The sequence below is a fragment of the Podarcis bocagei genome (assembly GCF_964188305.1).
Source record: "Podarcis bocagei genome assembly, chromosome: 1".
In the NCBI taxonomy this organism is placed as follows: domain Eukaryota; kingdom Metazoa; phylum Chordata; class Lepidosauria; order Squamata; family Lacertidae; genus Podarcis; species Podarcis bocagei.
Genome location: NC_138125.1, coordinates 84,305,249 through 84,326,013, shown reverse-complemented (window position 1 = coordinate 84,326,013; position 20,765 = coordinate 84,305,249). Strand labels below are relative to the sequence as shown.

At 45.1% G+C, this 20,765-nt stretch overlaps 2 protein-coding genes across 7 annotated transcripts; both read left to right on the top strand.

Moving 5' to 3' along the window:
- The first annotated feature begins 2,103 nt into the window (after nt 1-2,103).
- Nucleotides 2,104-7,205, top strand: NDUFV1 (NADH:ubiquinone oxidoreductase core subunit V1). The gene is made up of 10 exons (XM_081207021.1): nt 2,104-2,265; nt 2,562-2,644; nt 3,140-3,310; nt 4,267-4,450; nt 4,650-4,839; nt 5,528-5,740; nt 5,889-6,055; nt 6,130-6,211; nt 6,555-6,700; nt 6,862-7,205. The coding sequence occupies exons 1-10, from the start codon at nt 2,185-2,187 to the stop codon at nt 6,943-6,945; spliced, it is 1,401 nt and encodes a 466-aa protein (XP_081063147.1). The 5' UTR covers nt 2,104-2,184; the 3' UTR covers nt 6,946-7,205.
- A 2,055-nt stretch (nt 7,206-9,260) lies between these two features.
- NUDT8 (nudix hydrolase 8) lies at nt 9,261-19,134 on the top strand. 6 transcript variants are annotated; one of them, XM_081201051.1, is made up of 5 exons: nt 9,261-9,416; nt 12,037-12,299; nt 12,499-12,631; nt 12,962-13,039; nt 18,638-19,134. In XM_081201051.1, exons 2-5 carry the CDS (start codon nt 12,043-12,045, stop codon nt 18,857-18,859), a joined length of 690 nt encoding a protein of 229 aa, XP_081057177.1. In that variant the 5' UTR covers nt 9,261-9,416; nt 12,037-12,042; the 3' UTR covers nt 18,860-19,134. The 6 variants fall into 6 exon arrangements, with proteins under 6 accessions (XP_081057177.1, XP_081057175.1, XP_081057178.1 ...); XM_081201049.1 differs by having other exon boundaries at nt 9,283-9,494; XM_081201052.1 differs by lacking the exon at nt 9,261-9,416 and adding an exon at nt 10,469-10,728.
- The last annotated feature ends 1,631 nt before the right edge of the window (nt 19,135-20,765 follow it).

Sequence of the window (20,765 nt, the reverse complement as noted above, 5' to 3'; positions counted from 1 at the left end):
ACCAATAACAAACTTAGTTGGTCTCTAAGGTGCTACTGGAAGGATTTTTTATAAAGTTTCTAACTTAGAGATGGGAGAGGGAATATAACAAATTCACACAAATATGTAGAATGTTAGTGTGTTTTTAGTTTATTGCTGATTTCAATTTTTTTGAATGTTTCAAGTAGCTGTTTTTAACTGTTTTACCAGTAATTTTTTCTCTTTGTAAATCACTTTGAGGTTTTATTTTTACAATCAAGTGGTGTATACATTTTATGAAATAAATATATATACAAAACTATGAACAGTACTGAGAAAAAATATTTGTAACACTCAAAACATGAACTTGGGGATATCCAATGAAATTTGCATTGGGAACATGTGCAAATACTTCTTCAAATGATATAGAAAGTGCTCTTAACAGATTTATTGCTATAGTGGGTTTTGATGCTTAAAAAATTACAGACTAAATTTGTTGAGGAGGCTATTATCATAGGTTTTAAAGGGTTTCTCCCTTTGATTATGAGATACTGATGGCAAAAATCAAGAGATGGCTATATTTATTCATTTACCTATATCTTTTTCCTGTCCTGCTTGTGAACTTCCTTCTCGCCCCTTTTCTTTTATTAGATAGATAGATAAGATAGATATAGATTGTCAAAAAAACATGGAAAAGTACCAAAAGAAAAAGAAAGGAAACATACAGAAAATAATATCCCCAATGCAGTCCGTCCCCCTTCCCTGGAACAACATTGATTATGTAAAGGCAAAGAGTTGGCAAAAGATGTTCACTCCAGAATACTGCTCCATAGACTTGAATATGTTGAAGGCAATAGCCATGCTCTTCCATCATTATATAAGAAAATCATTCTAAATACTGTAATCTGAAAATCATCTGTAGTCTTTCTGTAGTTTTTTTTACCTTCTAGCGTGCAGTTGCTTGTGAATCTTCTTGAGGTGTCTGGTTTTATTTATTCAAGAATTTTCTAGGCCACCTTACAAGACAATGTCCTCCCCCATGGTTGCTTACATGCATAGCAACAGTGGTTGGTCATAGCCAGAGCTGCTTCATAGACATTGTGTGGGTTTCTTCCACGTATCAAGTAAGTGTGTCCAATACCAGCTCCCTACAAACCATACCTGTGCTTGTCATGTTTAGAAATTTATTTTTACCAATGTGCTGAAAACATTTAACCAATATGTTTTAAAATGTAATGTGTAACGCACCTTTCACAGATGGAAATCCTGGAATGAAGAGAAAGATATTTAGTCTATTCCTGAAATTCCAAAAATTACACTATGGGGAGCTCTTGGAGAGGCAGAATTCGCCACTAGAAAGACGAGGGAAGTAGCTGCTGCTGCTGCTGCGATCATTGCAGCCGAGTAAATTTTTTTTTGTCCAGTAGCACCTTAGAAGATTGTCTTCCATGAACACGGTCTTAACAGTGACTCCGCAAGTGACTCTGGAGGCCAATGCGCGACTTCCACAGAGGGGACATAGCAGCCAGTGGTTAGAGACGTTCCTCGTCTAGTACCGGATGCTACAGGATTGCTAACAAGTTTAATAAAAGTGGTGCGATGTCTCTACTCGGAGCACTAAAACCGCTGTAACATTGTAATTCGTGATTCTACTTTTCTTAGTAAACAGGCTTTTTCAAAAGATGCAGGAAGCGCAATATAATACTAAACCAGAACTAAATTTAGAAAGAAATGTAGTGCTGGCAATTTTCCTTATGGCGGAATCTTTGTATACGTTTATTTATTTATTTTTGAAGCATTTTTTTAGTTCTACATTTCTGCTGAAAAGGCTGACTGAGTCGCCTCAAACGACGCCAAAGTAAACCGCATCTTCTCGAGACCCCCTGTTGTCGCTTATTCGGCGCCCATCGCAACTTGAACGCGGCCTGGAACTTTTAATTTTATTTTATGCAACCTCCCGGCTGTCACTGAGAAGCTCCTATAACCGAGGCGTGGGGCACTATTCTTGCTTGGACAGTCGCGGGGCGCTGATGAACTACCACTCCCATCATCCCCTGCGCTCTGACGTGAGTCGAGACCGAGTTCTTCGCTCTCTCTCATCTCGGGCCGGCTGACGTCAATACGCACCGCCCGAGGCCGTGACGTAGAATCACCGCGCAAAACAGACGAAGGTGACGGGGTCGGCTAGTGTCGCTTCAGGGGGGACCCCGGCTTCCCGTCGGCGCTATGTTGGCGGCTCGGCCTCTGGTTCTCCGCGGAGCCTGCGCTCAGGCGCGTCTCCTTTCCGCCGCTGCAGCTCCGGAGTCGGTGAGTTCTTTCCCCTTCCCTCCGACGAGCTGCGGGGGAGAAAGAGAAGCGCAGACACTGCAGGTGAAGGGGCGGGGAGGAGCCGTGAAGAACAGGTCTTGACAGGTCAGCTGCCGCTTCTTGTTCGCTGTAAGGGCTGAGAGTTGCCGTGCCTCGATTCGGAGCGGGGCTTCAGTTTCTCCTTTTTTCTGCTAGTCTCTCCCCTCCCCTCCCATTCCCCCCCCCCCCCAGGTTTAGGATGGGCTCCGGGATGGCAAATTTATCAGGATTCAGTCATTTCTCTCTTTCTTACACAGGCACCTCCCAAAAAAACACAGTTTGGGCCCCTCAAGGATGAGGATCGCATCTTCACGAATCTTTATGGGCGCCATGAGTGGAGGTGAGAACTGAGAAATTGGGTGGTGTGTGTTGCATAATGATGAAAGAGGATTAAGGTGGGGCCGTCAGTTTTTAACTTAGTGGAGGAAAGCCAGCACAAAGGGGGGGGTGATTAAGTTGGAAAGTTTGCAGGTTGTTGTTGCTTTTAACTGGTAAATTAACTTTTGATTGGATGCCAAAAGGATTTTCCAACAGAGCTGCCACATTGTGACTAGGTATTTCTCTAGAGCAGGCATGTCAATCACGATCTACTGGTCGATTGCGGGCTGTTCCTGGTCAATCTAGATCGCAGTCTCTTGGGAGTTGGACGTGCCTGCTATAGAGGATATGCTTTGCTGAAGTACTGTACAAATTAATATTATAATTCCAGGTTTCTCTACTTATGTGTTCTGTATACAGGGTCAAGGCTGATGATATAGTTCTGTGATGTTAATGTGTATGCAAAATGGAATTATTTTGGATAGCTGTTGTTACCCAGTGCTTTTGTCGTTTCTAGGTTGAAAGGGGCTTTGAGCCGAGGTGACTGGTATAAAACCAAGGAAATCCTGCTGAAGGGTGTTGATTGGATCTTGAATGAGATAAAGACTTCAGGTCTGAGAGGCCGTGGGGGGGCTGGTTTCCCCACTGGTCTTAAGTGGAGCTTCATGAATAAACCCCCAGATGGCAGGTGTGTTTCAAACTAAAGGCTGATTTTGTACTCAGTACCATGCATTTCTGCTGATGGAGAAACTTTCTCTGGAACAGTGGCAATTGTTTCCACGGTTATCTCAAAAGCAGCTTTGGGCTTTCAAAGGTTATTATCCATGCTGGTGTTGGGAATCAGAACTTGGGACTCCTAGTTTCCAGTTCTGTCTCACACCTTCCAAATAGTGTGTCTTAGTTGCTGGGAATGCCCACTTTAGAGTCATTTGAGCCTTTGATTTCAAAAGTTACATTATCTAGAGTGCCTGACTCTGCAAAGCAGCAGATGCCAAAGATCAACTCTGGACTTCCAATTCTTGACCACTAAAGAACAGCTACTGTATTTTGTACAGAGCCAGTTTAGCACATTGGGTGGAATTCTGCACACGGACATAGGAATTTCAGCTTTAAGCATCACTTCAGTAGCTGGTCCTGTTCAGAAAGTCACTATTTGCCTTCTTAACCTTCCTCACTGGGTGGTTGTGAGGCTAAAACATTTTTCTTGGTTTCTGACAGATGGGCAGGGTACAAATGTCACAATAAATAAAATATATTAAGTGCATGCACCTAAATATTCCCCGTTTTCCTCAGGTGAATTACTTGAGGTTAAGACCTTAAACTTCTGCCCGCTGTCTGTGTCAGCACTGGGAACTGGATACAGAGTTTGTCTGATTAATTATCTGTCTGTGTAGTATTTAGTTTGAAGCAAAAGAGATTTTTTAGTCTTGAACAAAGGCTTACGCAGAGTATACTCATTGAAATTAATGGACCTAAACTCAAGTCATGTTCATGACTTTCAATCGGCCTGCTTCTGAGTAAGACTTAGTTGAATATCAACCATTGGCTGGTGTATTGATTGCAATAGAAAATATACTTCCTGATGAATGTGTTTTCCTGGGATTCTTAATTTTTGCCGACAGGCAAATTCTCCCTGTCTTTCAGACCCAAGTACTTGGTGGTGAATGCAGATGAGGGGGAGCCAGGAACCTGTAAGGACAGAGAGATCATGCGTCATGACCCCCATAAACTGGTGGAGGGCTGCCTAGTTGCAGGGAGAGCTATGGGAGCCCGAGCTGCCTACATTTATATTCGCGGAGAATTCTATAACGAGGCCTCAAACTTGCAGGTGAGCTGCTACTCTTACCACTGTGCAGTTGTGAGCAGGGTTCTTGTTTTCCCTTGCAAGAACTGCTATGAGAAGTGAGCGAGTTGATTTCCCCCCTTAGCCTTTAGCATCTTGTGTGTCTGCTTGTATTTTTTGTGTTGAAAACCAAGGAGGCCACTTTTTAGCGATGGGTCTTAGCTTACTCTTGCTGTCTCATTAGGTGGCAATCAGGGAGGCCTATGAAGCCGGATTGGTGGGCAAGGATGCTTGTGGCTCTGGCTATGACTTCGATGTCTTTGTGGTAAGAGGAGCAGGTGCCTACATCTGTGGCGAGGAGACAGCACTTATCGAATCCATTGAGGGCAAGCAGGGCAAGCCACGCCTCAAGCCTCCCTTCCCAGCTGACGTGGGTATGACAACTTAAATGCTCCTTCTGTGGTGGATGGTGTAGATTTGGTGCCCAACCTTGCTGTCAAATTCTTATCTCTGTCAACATATATCTGCCACCCCAGCTCCTTTGGGGGCCTTTGCTGTGTCTCTCCTTTGCACATAACATTTCCAGGTGTGACATAAACTATGTGCTTTAGCTCAGTGGTTATTAACCTTCTGTGGCTTACAGGCTCCTTTGAGAATCCGATGAAGGCTATACCGCCCTCCCACATGCACATAAAATTTTTCATACGATTAATTTTATTGCCGTGGGGGTGGTTCTTTTGTGCCTGGTTTATGGAACCCCCTCGAGGTCTTTGGACCCCATGTTAAGAACCCCTGTTCCAGCTGAAATAACTAAGTTACCTTTATCTTGCTGGATCCCCCCCCGCCTTTAAGTATCATTATTTATATCTTAGATTTATTTACCACCCTTTATCACAAGATCTCAGGGCGGTTCACAATATAAAAATATAAGGTAAAAGCACAAAAATAGTTAAAACAAAAACAACAAAATAATAATCACCTCTCACATTTTATGAATGCCGCCCCTGCCACCTGGCTTTTCATCTGAATCTCTAGTACCAATCACTTTCCTTTCCCATTTTCTCTCCCCAGTAGCTAGTTTGAAAAGATTTTTAAAGTCCGTTTTCCCCATTCTGTTTTTAGGAGTGTTTGGTTGCCCTACTACAGTGGCAAATGTGGAAACTGTCGCTGTGGCACCCACCATCTGCCGTCGAGGAGGTACCTGGTTTGCTGGCTTTGGGCGTGAGCGCAACTCTGGAACCAAACTCTTCAATATCTCAGGCCATGTCAACACACCCTGTACTGTAGAAGAGGAGATGTCAGTACCTCTACGTGATCTGATTGAACGACACGCAGGTGAGAACCAACAGTTCTTAACTTGCCATAAGGAAGAAGCTATCAGCTTCTTTCAAATAACTTGTATTATTGGGGAAGCCTTGTGTCCCCTGTTGCTGAGGTGGGCATCCATGGACCCACACCTGATTGTCTCTTGCCTTCTAACCAGGTGGTGTTAGAGGTGGCTGGGATAACCTGCTTGCTGTAATTCCTGGAGGGTCATCCACCCCCCTCATCCCCAAGTCAGTGTGTGAGACGGTGCCGATGGACTTTGATGGGTTGGTGCAGGCACAGACTGGGCTTGGGACAGCAGCTGTCATTGTCATGGACAAATCGGTAAGGCTAGTCCCTTGGCCCCTACTGCTCTGTAATCCTGCTTCATGAGTCTTCACCTTCTTCTCTTACCTTAGACAGATATAGTTCGAGCCATCGCCCGACTCATTGAATTCTACAAACATGAGAGCTGTGGGCAGTGCACACCATGCCGAGAAGGTGAGTGTTGAAGCAGGAGGTCACCCTGGAGTTCCTCCCCAGATCAGGAATTTGGGACAGTCTATAAATCCAGACCTCTTGGCATATGCAAGCCCTGATTAAAGTGTGGGGAGGAAAACTGATGCTTAAAGATCTCTGGAAAGCAAAACAACTTTCCTAGGATATTGACAACAGGCCTGTAGTTCAGTATGCAAACTTCATTTACTCTTTCTTTTTCTTTTTTTTGGTCCAGCATTGTGCTGTGACTTGATGTATGGTCTGTTTCTTCTCTCTGTGACTACCTATCTTTTCATAAGCATTGGAGTTGCCTCTGATTCTTTTGAAACTGATTCCCTCTGTGCAGGTGTTGACTGGATGAACAAGGTGATGTGGCGTTTTGTGAAAGGCAATGCACAAGTGGCAGAGATTGATGCGCTTTGGGAGATTAGCAAGCAAATTGAGGGCCATACAATCTGTGCCCTGGGAGATGGGGCTGCTTGGCCTGTACAGGTAATTCTCTCAACCTTCTCTTTAGCTTGTGAAGAATGTGCTGAAGAATCTTGTGGTTTTGCTTGAGACAGTATATGCTAGAATCTGGATGTTTAATTGGCAAAGGGATGTATGTATATCTAGAGTTGTGTGTTCTGCTAATTCCTAGTTCCTTCTTACAGGGATTGATTCGTCACTTCCGTCCAGAGCTGGAGGAACGGATGAGACAGTACAGTGAATCTAAGGTGCAGCAGGCATCTGGATAAACACCTAACTGAAGTCACCCCTTTATACATTTGACTGTATAAAAAACATTCACGTGAAGACAGGCCAAGCTCTGCTTTGGCTTGGGCATTGAGAGCAGTGTGTTTCCTTGATTTGTGTCAGATGGGTGACAACCTACTTCAGTTACTGTTCTGCTTTGCTTTCTTAAAACGCACATTATCTATTAAATGGTTGTGACTTACTTCTTGTCTGTTGGGTACTTTTCAAGCATAGGGAAAATAAAGTGGATAGTTGCATGTTTTTTGAATTGTTTTATATTTCTCAAAGTTGTTCAAGGGTTAAAAGTGGGGGGGGGAGCTTCTGTATTTCTTTGTCAAAAAAGCATCCTTTAATCAAGGCACTTGGATTTATGTGCACACATCTTCTTGCTGAACACATCCACACCATCTTAAATTCCTCTTTGCATCAAGCAGGAGAAAGAGGTGGTGGAATCCTGAGATCATAAAGTGGATTGCACCACTCAGATTGTAGAGGTGGGGTGCTATTTTTGAATTGCACCATTGGAAGGGACCATAAGGGTCATCTAGTCCAATGCCCTGCAATGTAGGAATCTTTCACCCAATGTGGGGCTCAAACCCATGGCCCTGAGAGTGTTTGCTACAAGTAGAAATTGAGCACATCAGTGAGAAATGTTCCAGCCAAGCTCACTCCTTGATGTAAGAGGGCTTTAAAAAAAATAGAAGGGAAAATTCAAAAGTTTTACCTCCCATCTGCATACTTCATTCTGCTGTATTTCTAGACAGCAGCACTTAAGAGCTGCATGTTTCTGAAATAAAACTCCAGTTATCCTGTATGTTGGGCTAATAAGGAAGAACCAGGGCTATGTACTCAAACAACATATATTCTCTTTTTCTTTTTTTAAAAAGATATTTATTAAAAGTTTAATAGTTACAGAAAAAAGAAGAAAAAAACAGTAAAAAGTTCACAATACATAAAAAACAAACAAAAACAAAAAAGAACAATACAACAAAATAACAAGAAAAGCAAAAACACTCAAAAAACACATCCAATATCTCTATATCTCTACCCTTCATTTACTTGTATCATCGACCTCCTCACACCTCCCTTTTTTGTATTCTTGTTCAATTAGCTATTTCAGCAAATCCTTTCCATCTTTCTCAATTTTCTATAATTTATCTTAACACAATCTGACCTTAAATTTTACACTTTGGTTTGCTGGAAGTCAAACAACATATATTCTCAGTTGTTATGTATGCAATAGTTTTTGATCAGGTCACCTGTTGCTCCATGCAGATATTCCATTGAGTTGTTGAAGTGGGAAGAGTATAGGTGATCCACTTGGTTTCATTTCAGTAGAAGAAGGCGGGTAGCAGCAAAAAGCCAGGACCCACAATCCTGAGATGAGAAAACATGGGCTATGCAAAGAAAATGTGTAAATATAATCCTTGGGGTGGCACTGCTTGCAATTTTCAGTATGGTCTAACACAGTTCTAAGTCATAACTTTATTTTTATATTATGCCAAAGTGTGTTTAGCAGTGTATGTGGCCATCCTTTTCTCATTCTTACAGCAGCCCTGTAAGGTAGATTAGAGGGAGAGTTGTCCAATTTTTCCCAGGTAAGCTTATTGCAAAATGGGAATTTAGATCCATTTCTCCCTGGCTCACTTAGCATGATTCACTCCACTGCGCTGGCTGTAGTTTCAGCTGTTCAAATTAAGCAGGTTTCAGTTTTTAATGTGTGGGGTGCTGTCAGTTTTCATTTTTAACAGCAAAAAAATTGAAAAGAATAGAATCTATTGTGAGTTACAATGTAATAAATCGATCTGTGCTCAACAGTTCATTGATCTTCACATTTTTATCATAATTCTGCTTTTAAGGATATAGACATATTTTCAAGTATAGTAAAACAAAAAACAAAAAAGTTTTGATCTTGATACAATCTTATCAAGATTTGGTGCTTTCCTCTCTCGCCTACAGGAGGAAGCGTGAGAGATAAATTCAATAAATAAATTTATGCTTCACTGAAAATGGAAGCAGAACCAAGGATGAGAGGTCTGGCAAGGCTGTGTTTGTCAGCCGTCTGGACCTGACAAGTCTCCAAGCACAGACTAATGTTCCAAGTCGGGGTTTTTGCAAAGTTCTCGGGCTTGCATCCTAAATCGCTTAAGGAAGAGGGTCGGGAATCCTTCGGAGGCAACGGTTGCTTCTTCCTCGGGACCGAAAAGAGGCGAGGCGAGGCGTGCGTGCCGCCGCCCATGTAATAATTCCTTTTATCCGCCCTTCCGCGCTTCCCCCGCCTCCCTCCATCCCGAGGACGAGTGAGGGCGGGGAGTCGTCGCGGCCGCCGGCCTCTCAGCCGTGGGCGTGGCTTCCGCGGCCCTCCGCTTTCATTGGCTGATGCGGGCGCCTCCGTCCACCCTCGTCGGCCGGAATTTTCGGCAGGGAAGAAGCGCGTCTTTTCACCGAAGAACGCTCGTCGGCGCGGGGAAAGGTGACCTCCATGCTGTTGCCTGGCGGAAGTGCGCCCCCTTCCTCGCTCGCGGAGAGGAGCGTTTCCGAGCGCCGCCATGTTGGTTGAGGGGACGGGCAGATGGGGAGCGGCGCTGCCATGGGGCTCTTCCAGGGGCCGGGGTCGTTTGGGGGCAGGGGGAGAAGCGGGGCTGAGAGCCTTCGCCCTGCTGAGAGCAAAGCAGGCGGTCCGCCGAGGGCTTAAAAGCCGACCTTTTCCTCCCGGACTAGGCGCGAACAAACCCCGACCTGCTGCAACGCGCCTCTCCCAGTGCATTTCCCTGCGGGTTTAGTATTTCCAACCTCAGGTTATATACGCTTCAGGTTACATGCGCTTCAGGTTACAGACTCCGCTAACCCAGAAATAGTGCTTCAGGTTAAGAACTTTGCTTCAGGATGAGAACAGAAATCGTGCGGTGGCAGCGGGAGGCCCCATTAGCTAAAGTGGTGCTTCAGGTTAAGAACAGTTTCAGGTTAAGAACAGACCTCCAGAACGAATTAACTTAACCCGAGGTACCACTGTAAACGCATCGCATGAGGCGGCGGTGGAGCAGAAGTGCTCAGCCTCTATTTTTAAGCAGAGCTTGGATGACCATCGGTCATGTATGATGTAGTTGGGATTTCTTCATTGGACTACGTGACCCTTGGGGTCCCTTCCGACACTGCAGTACAGTAATAGGATTCTTCATCTCTCTTCCCCCATAGGCTTTGCCTATGGGAGCGGTGGGGAGGGGGGATGTTGGTGTTGGCAGCATGCCTTTGGTGAGGGTCCTCATCCAGGCAGTATGGCCCTGGGGATTGGGCCCAGTGACCCCAATCCTTCCTGCTTCAACGCCCAGAGAGATGTCACAAGCAGGCAAAAAGCACATTCCAAGGAGATCTCCCAAGACATTTTGCTGCCTAAAAGATTGCGTGACAACACCTCCCACTCCACCTAAAGCCAGGCAAGTCAAGTTGGCACCTGAGGCAGAAAATCTCACACAAGTACCTCCTGCCCTTGCAGTAAAAATGCAATACTAAATCAAGTAACTACTATCTTGCTGCCATTTGACACCTCAGATCAGCAGCTGGAGGCCGCTCTCACTTAGTAAGGCTGCTTCCATACAATTGCCCCCCTTCAGTGCAAGGCTGCTGTCACCACCTACTGTATTTGTGTTTCCCCTCTGGGAGGCCCTACCTGCTTGCTTAACACAGAGGATGAGTTGCCTGCAGCTGCCCTGCCCACTTCTACTTGCTCGCTGGGTGTTGCTCCTACCATATGCTGTGGGGTCCTGCTGCATTGCCTGAGAAAGAGGGTGAGTGAGTTGGCAGAGAGAGCTGTTCGCGCTTCTCTAGGCTGTGCTGTAGTGCCCAGTCTTGCCCATATTGCCTCCTGGGGAGAGAGGGAGAGTAAGAGCTCTTGCCTTCCACCCCCTTGCATGGCAGTGTTGTCAAGCCCCAGTGGGGCCACCTAGATAGCAAAGGTGACAGGGTAGAGAAAAGAGCCTCCTCATTTTGTTTGCCAGTGTAGCCCTGCAGTCCTGGTGTATGCTGGGCCTTGACAGCTGCCCAGTTGTGCTGACTTCTGGTTCCAGTCCTTCACCCCACATTTGAGCAGCTGGCATTTCAGGGGTGTCTTCAAATTGCAAGTGGATCAGGAGTTTCTAAAAAGAAAGGGTGCCTGGTGCTAAAGTATTTCAAACAGCAGCTTGGCATAGTTGCCACCTTGTCCTGGACACGATGAGAAGGACTTATTGAAAGCTGCAGTTTACCCTGCTAAATTTCTGCATGCCATGCACTTGTTAAAAGTATAGGAGACCTAGGCAAACCTAATGAATATGCCACTTAATTTCAATTCTAGCACATGGGAGAGGTTTTTTTCCAGAGTGAAAAAGATTCAGTGCTAATATCTAGTTCTACCTCAGGAAATATATTTTTATTTCATTTTTTGCAAGAATGCTCCCTATTGAATCCCTCATTCAGAGACATTTCACTTCGGAGAAATTTCTGTCCTATTCTTGACTCCTTGACTACAGATCTTTTGTCATAACAGATCATCTGCAGTAACCATTTTTGCTAGATCTGAATGATTTTGGGCACAGTCAATGCTGCCTAAGGCAAGGCTAGCCTAATCGTTAGGTGAATATATGTGGCCGTCCAGGGTGGTGCTGCGGTATTACTTATACTTGTGGGTAGCTGCTTGAAAACCCTATAAAAAAATCTGTGCTGAAGTGGGAGAGCTTGTGGTTTTTTGTTATTGTTTTGCAACCTTGGATTTTGAAATGATTGCAGTTGGCCTTGGCACAGATTTGACAGGAAAACACATGGCTTCCACGTCTAAGGACAGTGCTTGTTTTCTGAGTAATACATTTTACTAATTTCCCTCCACCCTCCTGCCCTTTCCCCTTGTACTTTAGCAGACCCTTGTGGATCACAGCCTAACAGTAAAATCATTACTGGACAAAGGAGTATGGGGCGAGTTGATGGTGTGGGAGGACCCATGTGAATATAAAATAACCAACCTCCCTGGGTGCTGTGAAGTTCAGGATTCAGGCAGGACGGTCCCCTTCTTCAGTGCCGGCTGCTTGTTTCCAAGTCAGCTCCTTCCTCTTTCCTCCCTGCAGGGCATTATGCTTCCAACGCTTCGCCACTTCTGCCACGGCAGGCCTCCTGTGCCCATAGCCAGCATGGGCCCAGTTCGTAGATACTTATCCTGGGAAAACGAGCAGCGTTGCCGAGGGCAGCTTGAGGCGTCTACCAACCGATATAGACAAGAAGCTGCGCCAGCAGCTGTTTTGGTGCCCCTGTGCTCTGTGGCTGGGGACCCAGCCATCCTGTACACGCTGAGGTCCACCACCTTGACTGGTGTGCACAAAGGATCTGTCAGGTATTTGGTAGCCCCATACTCTCTCTTTTTAAAGTAAAATTCCCATCATCCTTTTCGTTTGCTCTTTCCTGGACCTCAGAACCCTCCTGAGGTCCTGGCAGTTGCCACAGCGTAGCTATTTCCCCTCAAGGCTGCTGGCACAACCTTGGTTCTGGTCCTGAATTTCCCTTTATAAAAGGATTCTGTTTTGCTCTTGCAGTTTCCCAGGTGGTAAGCGCGACAGCTCTGACCGGGATCCCATTGCCACAGCACTCAGGGAGACTCAGGAAGAGTTGGGCCTGCGGGTAGAGGAGGACTGCGTCTGGGGAATCATGATGCCTGTACCTGATAAGGTAATGTCTATTTGGGGGTTCTAGAATCTCCAAGGATAAACTTACACTGGAAGGTTTTTTTGTTAAGGAGCTGGGACTAATATTCAGAATTGGGGGGGGGGTGTTACCTGGAGAAGCGATGATCATGGAGTGATGTGTCAGATGAGAGCGATCAAGGACTTTCTTGAGTATTGCTGTGGGCCAGGATGTTCACCTGAGGGGCAGAAAGGTGTTTGGCAAGGGAAGGCATCTGGCTTGCATGAGTATTTATCACTTTGGAGCATGCCTTGCAGCAAAAAAGCAACGGGGATGTCTGGAATTCATTGGTTTTAAACTCTGGTTTCCTTTCAGACAAAAATGATGGTTATGCCTGTGCTAGCCAACTTGGGTCCTCTGGAACGCCTGACTCTGAAGCCTAATCCCCAAGAGGTGAATGAAAGAGCCAAAGCAGCACAAGGACACCTCCTGGCATGTTCTTTTTACTGGCTGTGTTGCCAGGGAGATGCTTGGGGAAAGCGCAGAAGGGGCGGCTTGCCCTTTTAGGGGTTGAAAATGTCCTCAGAGGCCACATAGCAAAATGGGCGTGATGTAAGCAGGAAAATGGGCATTGACAAAATCCCAGAATCCTTACTCTGTAATTAAGAATCTGTGACTTCATCCCCCCCCCAATTCATTAAGAAACAGTAAAAACCCACACTCACATCTACCTCGCATTACTTCCATTGTCTTCCATGGTTAATAACTAATTTATGATCTTGTAATAAAATTTCACCCTCTTTCCCCCAAAATTAATTCCATTGCCTTTGGCGGATAAGTGCCTTTCATCCCTGTCCTTGTTTAAATTCCACACACACACATGCACACTGCATATATATATATATATATATATATATTTGCTTTCGTAGATTTTCACGGGTACAGGAATGTAGGTTTTGGTGTCTTCGGGTGTCTTCCCGTGTAAGAGTTGGGGTGTCTAGGCGACGTTTCGACGAGGTCTCACTCGTCATGAAGATGTTCACCTGAGGGGCAGAAAGGTGTTTGGCAAGGGAAGGCATCTGGCTTGCATGACGAGTGAGACCTCGTCGAAACGTCGCCTAGACACCCCAACTCTTACACGGGAAGACACCCGAAGACACCAAAACCTATATATATATATATATATATATATATATATATATATATATATATGCTTTCGTAGATTTTCACGGGTACAGGAATGCAGGTTTTGGTGTCTTCGGGTATCTTCCCGTGTAAGAGTTGGGGTGTCTAGGCGACGTTTCGACGAGGTCTCATCATCTTCAGGCTGGTGCTTTCGGCTTCTTGTTACTAGAACAGAGCAGGATCTCAGTGTTTGAGTTCCTATAAATACTGTTGAGGGGGGTGTGGTGTATAGCCTCCAACGTTCTGGGCAGAGAGGAAGTTCCCAGGTTATTGTGCCTTTTCTTCTTTTGTTCATTAATTACTTGAGGGATATCTTGAGTGATTTCTTGAGTGATATTCTGAGTACCACTTAGGAGGGTCATTAGGTGTGGATTAGTTGCTAAAGCTTTCGTGTCTTGACCTCTTGAGCTAGTGAAGAGTTTTTCTGGGAAAATGGCTGTACTGCACTTAGTTGTGCTCTGGCTTGGCTTCGTGTATAGGGGCGAGCTGTGGTTTTGTGCCCTGTGCCAGCCAGATCTGTGTAGGGATTGCAGGGGGGTGCAGCATCCGGAGGTGCCACTATGGTTTGGCTACTGGATGGTGTCTGTAATTTATCTGTGGAGAGGGTCTGGGTTTGGGTCTGGTGTGGTTGATTGGAGATGGCGTTCTGTGTGCCTCTGGTTCTGGTGTCGGTTTTTGTGGGGAGGGCTAATTTCCAGATGTCTGGCAGGCGGGACGTGTCGTCACGCTTGTTCATGTTGTGAGGGTGTTTCTCTATCTCGATGGCTTCCATGATTATTCTCTTGTGGTGATGTTCCATGTTAAAGAGCAATTTGGAATCTGCAAAATTAATTTCGTGTCCTGTTTCTTTCATGTGTTGGTAAAGAGAGGAAGTTTTTTCTTCTTTTTTGACGGCATTCTTGTGTTCTGCGATACGTGCATTTATTCGTCTGTTTGTTTGTCCAATGTACGTGGCTGGGCAGACTTTGCAGGGTATTTCATAGACCCCTTGGTTTTCTAACTGGATTTTATCTTTTGGGTTTCTGAGGATATTGGCTATTTTTTGGTTGGTGCAAAAGGCTGTTTTGATATTGTGTTTATGGAGGATTTTGCTAATTTTATCTGTAGTGCCCTTGATATAAGGAAGGAGGGCCATGCCATTGTTTTCTTCTGTGTCTTGGTTTTTGGGGGGTGTTTCTTTTTGGATTAGCTTCGTAACCCTGTTTTGCTGGTATCCGTTGGCGATTAACACATTTGAGAGATTCTGTAACTCAGTTGTCAAGTGGTCTTTGTCAGCCAGGCGTTTGGTTCTGGAGATGAGAGTCTTGGCTACGGAGTTTATTTGTGCAGGGTGGTGGTGTGATTGTGCATGTAAGTAGCGGTTGGTGTGTGTTTTTTTCCGGTAGATAGTGTGTCCTAGGGAGCCATCAGGTTTTTTGTAGATTAGGACGTCAAGGAAGGGAAGTTGGTTGTTGGCTTCTATTTCCATAGTGAATTGTATTTTGGGGTGTAGGCTGTTGAGATGTGTGAGGAAGCTATCTAGTTTTTCCTTCCCGTGTGGCCAAATTACAAAGGTGTCGTCAACATATCTGAGCCAAAGTTTGGGTTTGTGTTCTGACTTGTCTAAAGCATTGGTTTCAAAGTGTTCCATGTACAGATTTGCGATGACCGGTGAGAGGGGTGATCCCATAGGTGCTCCTTCTATCTGTTTGTATCTTTGTCCATTGTGGATGAAGTACGTGTTGGTTAGGCAGTGGTTGGTCAGGTCCAGGATGTATTCGGGGGGATTGTATTTGTTTTGAATGGCTGTCAAGGCTTCATTAATGGGCACTTGTGTGAAGAGAGATACAACATCGAAGCTCACAAGTAGGTCATCGGGATGTAGGTTTTGCTTCTTTATTGTTTCTATGAACTGGAAGGAGTTTGTAACGTGTGAAGCGATAGATTCTGCATAGGGCTGAAGTTGCTTAGCGAGAAATTTAGCGAGATTTTGTAGAGGTGAGCCTATGGAGCTGACTATTGGTCTGAGTGGTGTTCCTTCTTTGTGTATCTTGGGGAGACCGTAGAGTTTGGGGCATCTGGATGATTTTTCTCTGGGGATGATTCTTAGCTGGATTTCTTCACTGATAGGAGAGGCTTTTATTTTGGATTTGGTGGTTTTTTCCAGATAGGTGGTGGGATCTGTTTTTATAGGTTGGTAGGTAGGGTCTTGGAGTAGATTTGATAGTTTTGCTTGGTAGTCCGATGTGTTCATCACAACAGTGGCATTACCTTTGTCTGCTGGGAGAATGATTATGTTGTTGTCTTTCCTCAGGTTGGTGAGTGCTTTCTGTTCTTCTTTGTGTAAATTGCTTCTGGGTGGTTTGCTGGAGCAGAGGATGTTGGTGACTTCGAGTCTGATCGAACAACCAACAAGTCTGATCGAACAACCCCAACAACCAACTTCCCTTCCTTGACGTCCTAATCTACAAAAAACCTGATGGCTCCCTAGGACACACTATCTACCGGAAAAAAACACACACCAACCGCTACTTACATGCACAATCACACCACCACCCTGCACAAATAAACTCCGTAGCCAAGACTCTCATCTCCAGAACCAAACGCCTGGCTGACAAAGACCACTTGACAACTGAGTTACAGAATCTCTCAAATGTGTTAATCGCCAACGGATACCAGCAAAACAGGGTTACGAAGCTAATCCAAAAAGAAACACCCCCCAAAAACCAAGACACAGAAGAAAACAATGGCATGGCCCTCCTTCCTTATATCAAGGGCACTACAGATAAAATTAGCAAAATCCTCCATAAACACAATATCAAAACAGCCTTTTGCACCAACCAAAAAATAGCCAATATCCTCAGAAACCCAAAAGATAAAATCCAGTTAGAAAACCAAGGGGTCTATGAAATACCCTGCAAAGTCTGCCCAGCCACGTACATTGGACAAACAAACAGACGAATAAATGCACGTATCGCAGAACACAAGAATGCCGTCAAAAAAGAAGAAAAAACTTCCTCTCTTTACCAACACATGAAAGAAACAGGACACGAAATTAATTTTGCAGATTCCAAATTGCTCTTTAACATGGAACATCACCACAAGAGAATAATCATGGAAGCCATCGAGATAGAGAAACACCCTCACAACATGAACAAGCGTGACGACACGTCCCGCCTGCCAGACATCTGGAAATTAGCCCTCCCCACAAAAACCGACACCAGAACCAGAGGCACACAGAACGCCATCTCCAATCAACCACACCAGACCCAAACCCAGACCCTCTCCACAGATAAATTACAGACACCATCCAGTAGCCAAACCATAGTGGCACCTCCGGATGCTGCACCCCCCTGCAATCCCTACACAGATCTGGCTGGCACAGGGCACAAAACCACAGCTCGCCCCTATACACGAAGCCAAGCCAGAGCACAACTAAGTGCAGTACAGCCATTTTCCCAGAAAAACTCTTCACTAGCTCAAGAGGTCAAGACACGAAAGCTTTAGCAACTAATCCACACCTAATGACCCTCCTAAGTGGTACTCAGAATATCACTCAAGAAATCACTCAAGATATCCCTCAAGTAATTAATGAACAAAAGAAGAAAAGGCACAATAACCTGGGAACTTCCTCTCTGCCCAGAACGTTGGAGGCTATACACCACACCCCCCTCAACAGTATTTATAGGAACTCAAACACTGAGATCCTGCTCTGTTCTAGTAACAAGAAGCCGAAAGCACCAGCCTGAAGATGATGAGTGAGACCTCGTCGAAACGTCGCCTAGACACCCCAACTCTTACACGGGAAGATACCGAAGACACCAAAACCTGCATATATATATATATATATATATATATATATATATATATATATATATATGCTTTCGTAGATTTTCACGGGTACAGGAATGCAGGTTTTGGTGTCTTCGGGTGTCTTCCCGTGTAAGAGAACGGGAAGACACCCGAAGACACCAAAACCTGCATATATATATATATATATATATATATAATCTGTCTGTCTGTCTGTCTATCTATTCTTCCATTTCTTTCTCATATCAACTACCACCCCACTTTCTCCCTCTACTCATGAGTCCCTCTGGTACTTTACTATCCAAGTTGCAGCAATTGAAACAGCTTGGGATGCTCACAAGTATGTTATTTCTTGTTAATTCCTTCTCCTTACTGCCACTTGCTCTCAGCCATGAAAGCTGCTGTCCCCACAGCCACCATCACTTCCCAACTCACTCCTCTGCTGCTCTAACAGTTGCAATGCCTTTGGCTGCTCTTGAAAGCGACCGTGAAAGATCGTAGCTTTTCTCATCAACCAAAGCATAACAGTAGCATGTGGTAGTGGCAGTAGCAGGGAAACCTGACCGCTCCTGAAGCAGCAGAGTAGTGACTGGTGCTGCTGCAGAAGCTCTGCGAATCCAGAATTAAACACAGCATTTTTTATTAGCATAGCCATTTTACTTGTAAAGCAAGGTGATTTGTGGGGACTTCTTCCTAGAAACAACACCGGATAATGTGAAACTGGTAACAGGATAGCTGGACAACACAGGGATGGGTAAACCTCATAAAAATAATAAATTGGCAATATTACAAAAATAATAATTACAAAAATAATAAATTAGAAAAAAGGAGCTGCAATTTTAAGAGGGGGGCAGCTTTGAGGGGCACAGAAAACAGGCTGCATATGGCCTGTTAGCTGCCCCTGCTGTCATGTCTTGCTAGGCCCAAAGTGTCTGGATGGAAGGCTTGCTGGGAATGAGGGAGTGGATTGTGGTGATTTCCTGGGCAGCTGGGAGTTGGAAAAGGAACCATTGGCTCTGTAGCTAATCTGGGAGATCTGTGCTGCCCCTCCTCACCTATTTTCCCTCTGATTTGCAGGTTGAGGCCGTTTTCACACTGTCTTTTCGCCACTTGCTGCAAGAAGAGAACCAGGGCTACACTAACTTCTGCCACAAGGGTACCTACAGCCACACACTTCCTGTCTTCCTGCACGGTCCTCACCGTGTATGGGGTCTCACAGCCATCTTCACTGAATTAACTCTGGAATTGCTGGTGCCAGGGGCATACCGCAGGCGGACTCATGTGGTGGGCAGACGCTGACCTTGGCTACCAAACTCTGCTCCCCTTTTCTATGTTTGCCAAGGGACTTGGATGCAGGTGGTGCTAATCCCTTTCCTAAGTCACCGGAGTATTTTCAAAACGCAAGTCTGTCCACTCTTGTTTGGCACACAGAAATTGGCTTTTCCTCCTGCTCCTGGTGCAATTGCATTTCATCGTTAGTGGTCGGGGAACGAATTGCCTAGCCACTTCTGCTAACAGCTGCTGCCAGACTTGTTTATGAATAGACCTTGAATAAACAGACACACTGGGAACTCGGTGCAGGTATTTGTGAATGTGTTGAAGACAGAACACAGCAGTAGGCAGTCAAAAGAGATGTTGGTACTGGACAGTAGCCCAGCTCCATTCAGTAGCACTTTGTTGACAGGTCAAGTTAAACAAGGATTTGCCAAGGATCTTAGGTGTCCATATAATGGATCAGAACTGTGAACAAATGTTGATCCCTATCTTGTTGTTTATGGTACCCAGGATGCTTGGCTGAAGGATGCCCTCTTACTATTTTTCCGCTTTTTCTAGTACTTGCCTTCACAACATGTTTTCCCCACCTCATGCATATGAGAATTTGTTTGATATCCAAGCACACAATCTCCATACCCTTTCATCCATGTCCATTTAATGTGGAAGTTGAGTTTAGGTCGTCCATGTGGATTGAACAAGAATTTCTTGAACTATGTGTACTTCAGAATCAAACCGTTTTGTGACTCGCTAACATACACGGGAATATTTAAACACCTGTTCCATTTTGTACCGGGTTAAATCTGAATTTTGTCTGGGTCACAGGCTGTGTGATTCACTGAGCTCCTGGGTCTTCAAGGCATGGGACATCTTCCCCCCTGGTCCTTCGTACCCCTCTGGATTTGCGAGGTGATCATGCACAGCTGCCCAGAAGAGTTGTCATTGAGGGTCAGGAGACAGTTTGTAGGACCAGGGGTCCCAAAAGATGCTTTGTCAAGAGGTTATTGGGGGAGCCAAGACTGTGAGGGGAGGAGGCTGAGTTGTTAAATACACAGCTCTCACCCACCATTGAAGAGGATGACTCAGAAGCCTTGCCTCCAGCAGCTTGAGGGGTGCTTCACATAAGATTGATTTAACCATCTCTGCTTAGAACTGATATCCATGAGGAAGCTGTTTCTTGTGAAGTGCATATGCCTCTCTGTGATAGTTTACAGATACAGTATATACAGTGGTACCACGGGTTACATACGCTTCAGGTTACATATGCTTCAGGTTACAGACTCCGCTAACCCAGAAATAGTGCTTCAGGTTAAGTACTTTGCCTCAGGATGAGAACAGAAATCGTGCTCTGGCAGCGCAGCGACAGTGGGAGGCCCCATTGGCTAAAGTGGTGCTTCAGGTTAAGAACAGTTTCAGGTTAAGAACGGACCTCCGGAACGAATTAAGTACTTAACCCAAGGTACCACTGTACTCTTAATTTCAGGGCTTAAAATATTACTTTCTTCTGTCAATAGGTGGCAGTGCCACCTTAAGATAACCCAGAGGGTTCTTTGGTGGTTTATCGGCTCCTTAGAGTGGAGTTTGATGAGGAGACAGCCGGGACACCAGGGCGACTAGCTCTGGAGAGAACAGCCTGCTCCTCCCAGCAACATTTCCCCCTGAGAGGAATGCAAGATTTGACTACCTCCTGCAGAGGGACAGGCAGGCTGGCCTTCCTGTTTGGATGAAATCACTGGGGCAGAAAGAGGCATGTCTCTGGAGAGCTCAATAACGGGAATCCCCTGCCTGGGCCATGCTTGAAAATTCACTGACTAGTTCCAAAAATGGGCTTCATTTGGTTCACTGAGGAAAACGACAAGCAATCAAATAACTGATGTTCCACAGGAAAGATCTGTATAGGTTCTTTCAGGCCACTGAATAAAAGGACAGAAAA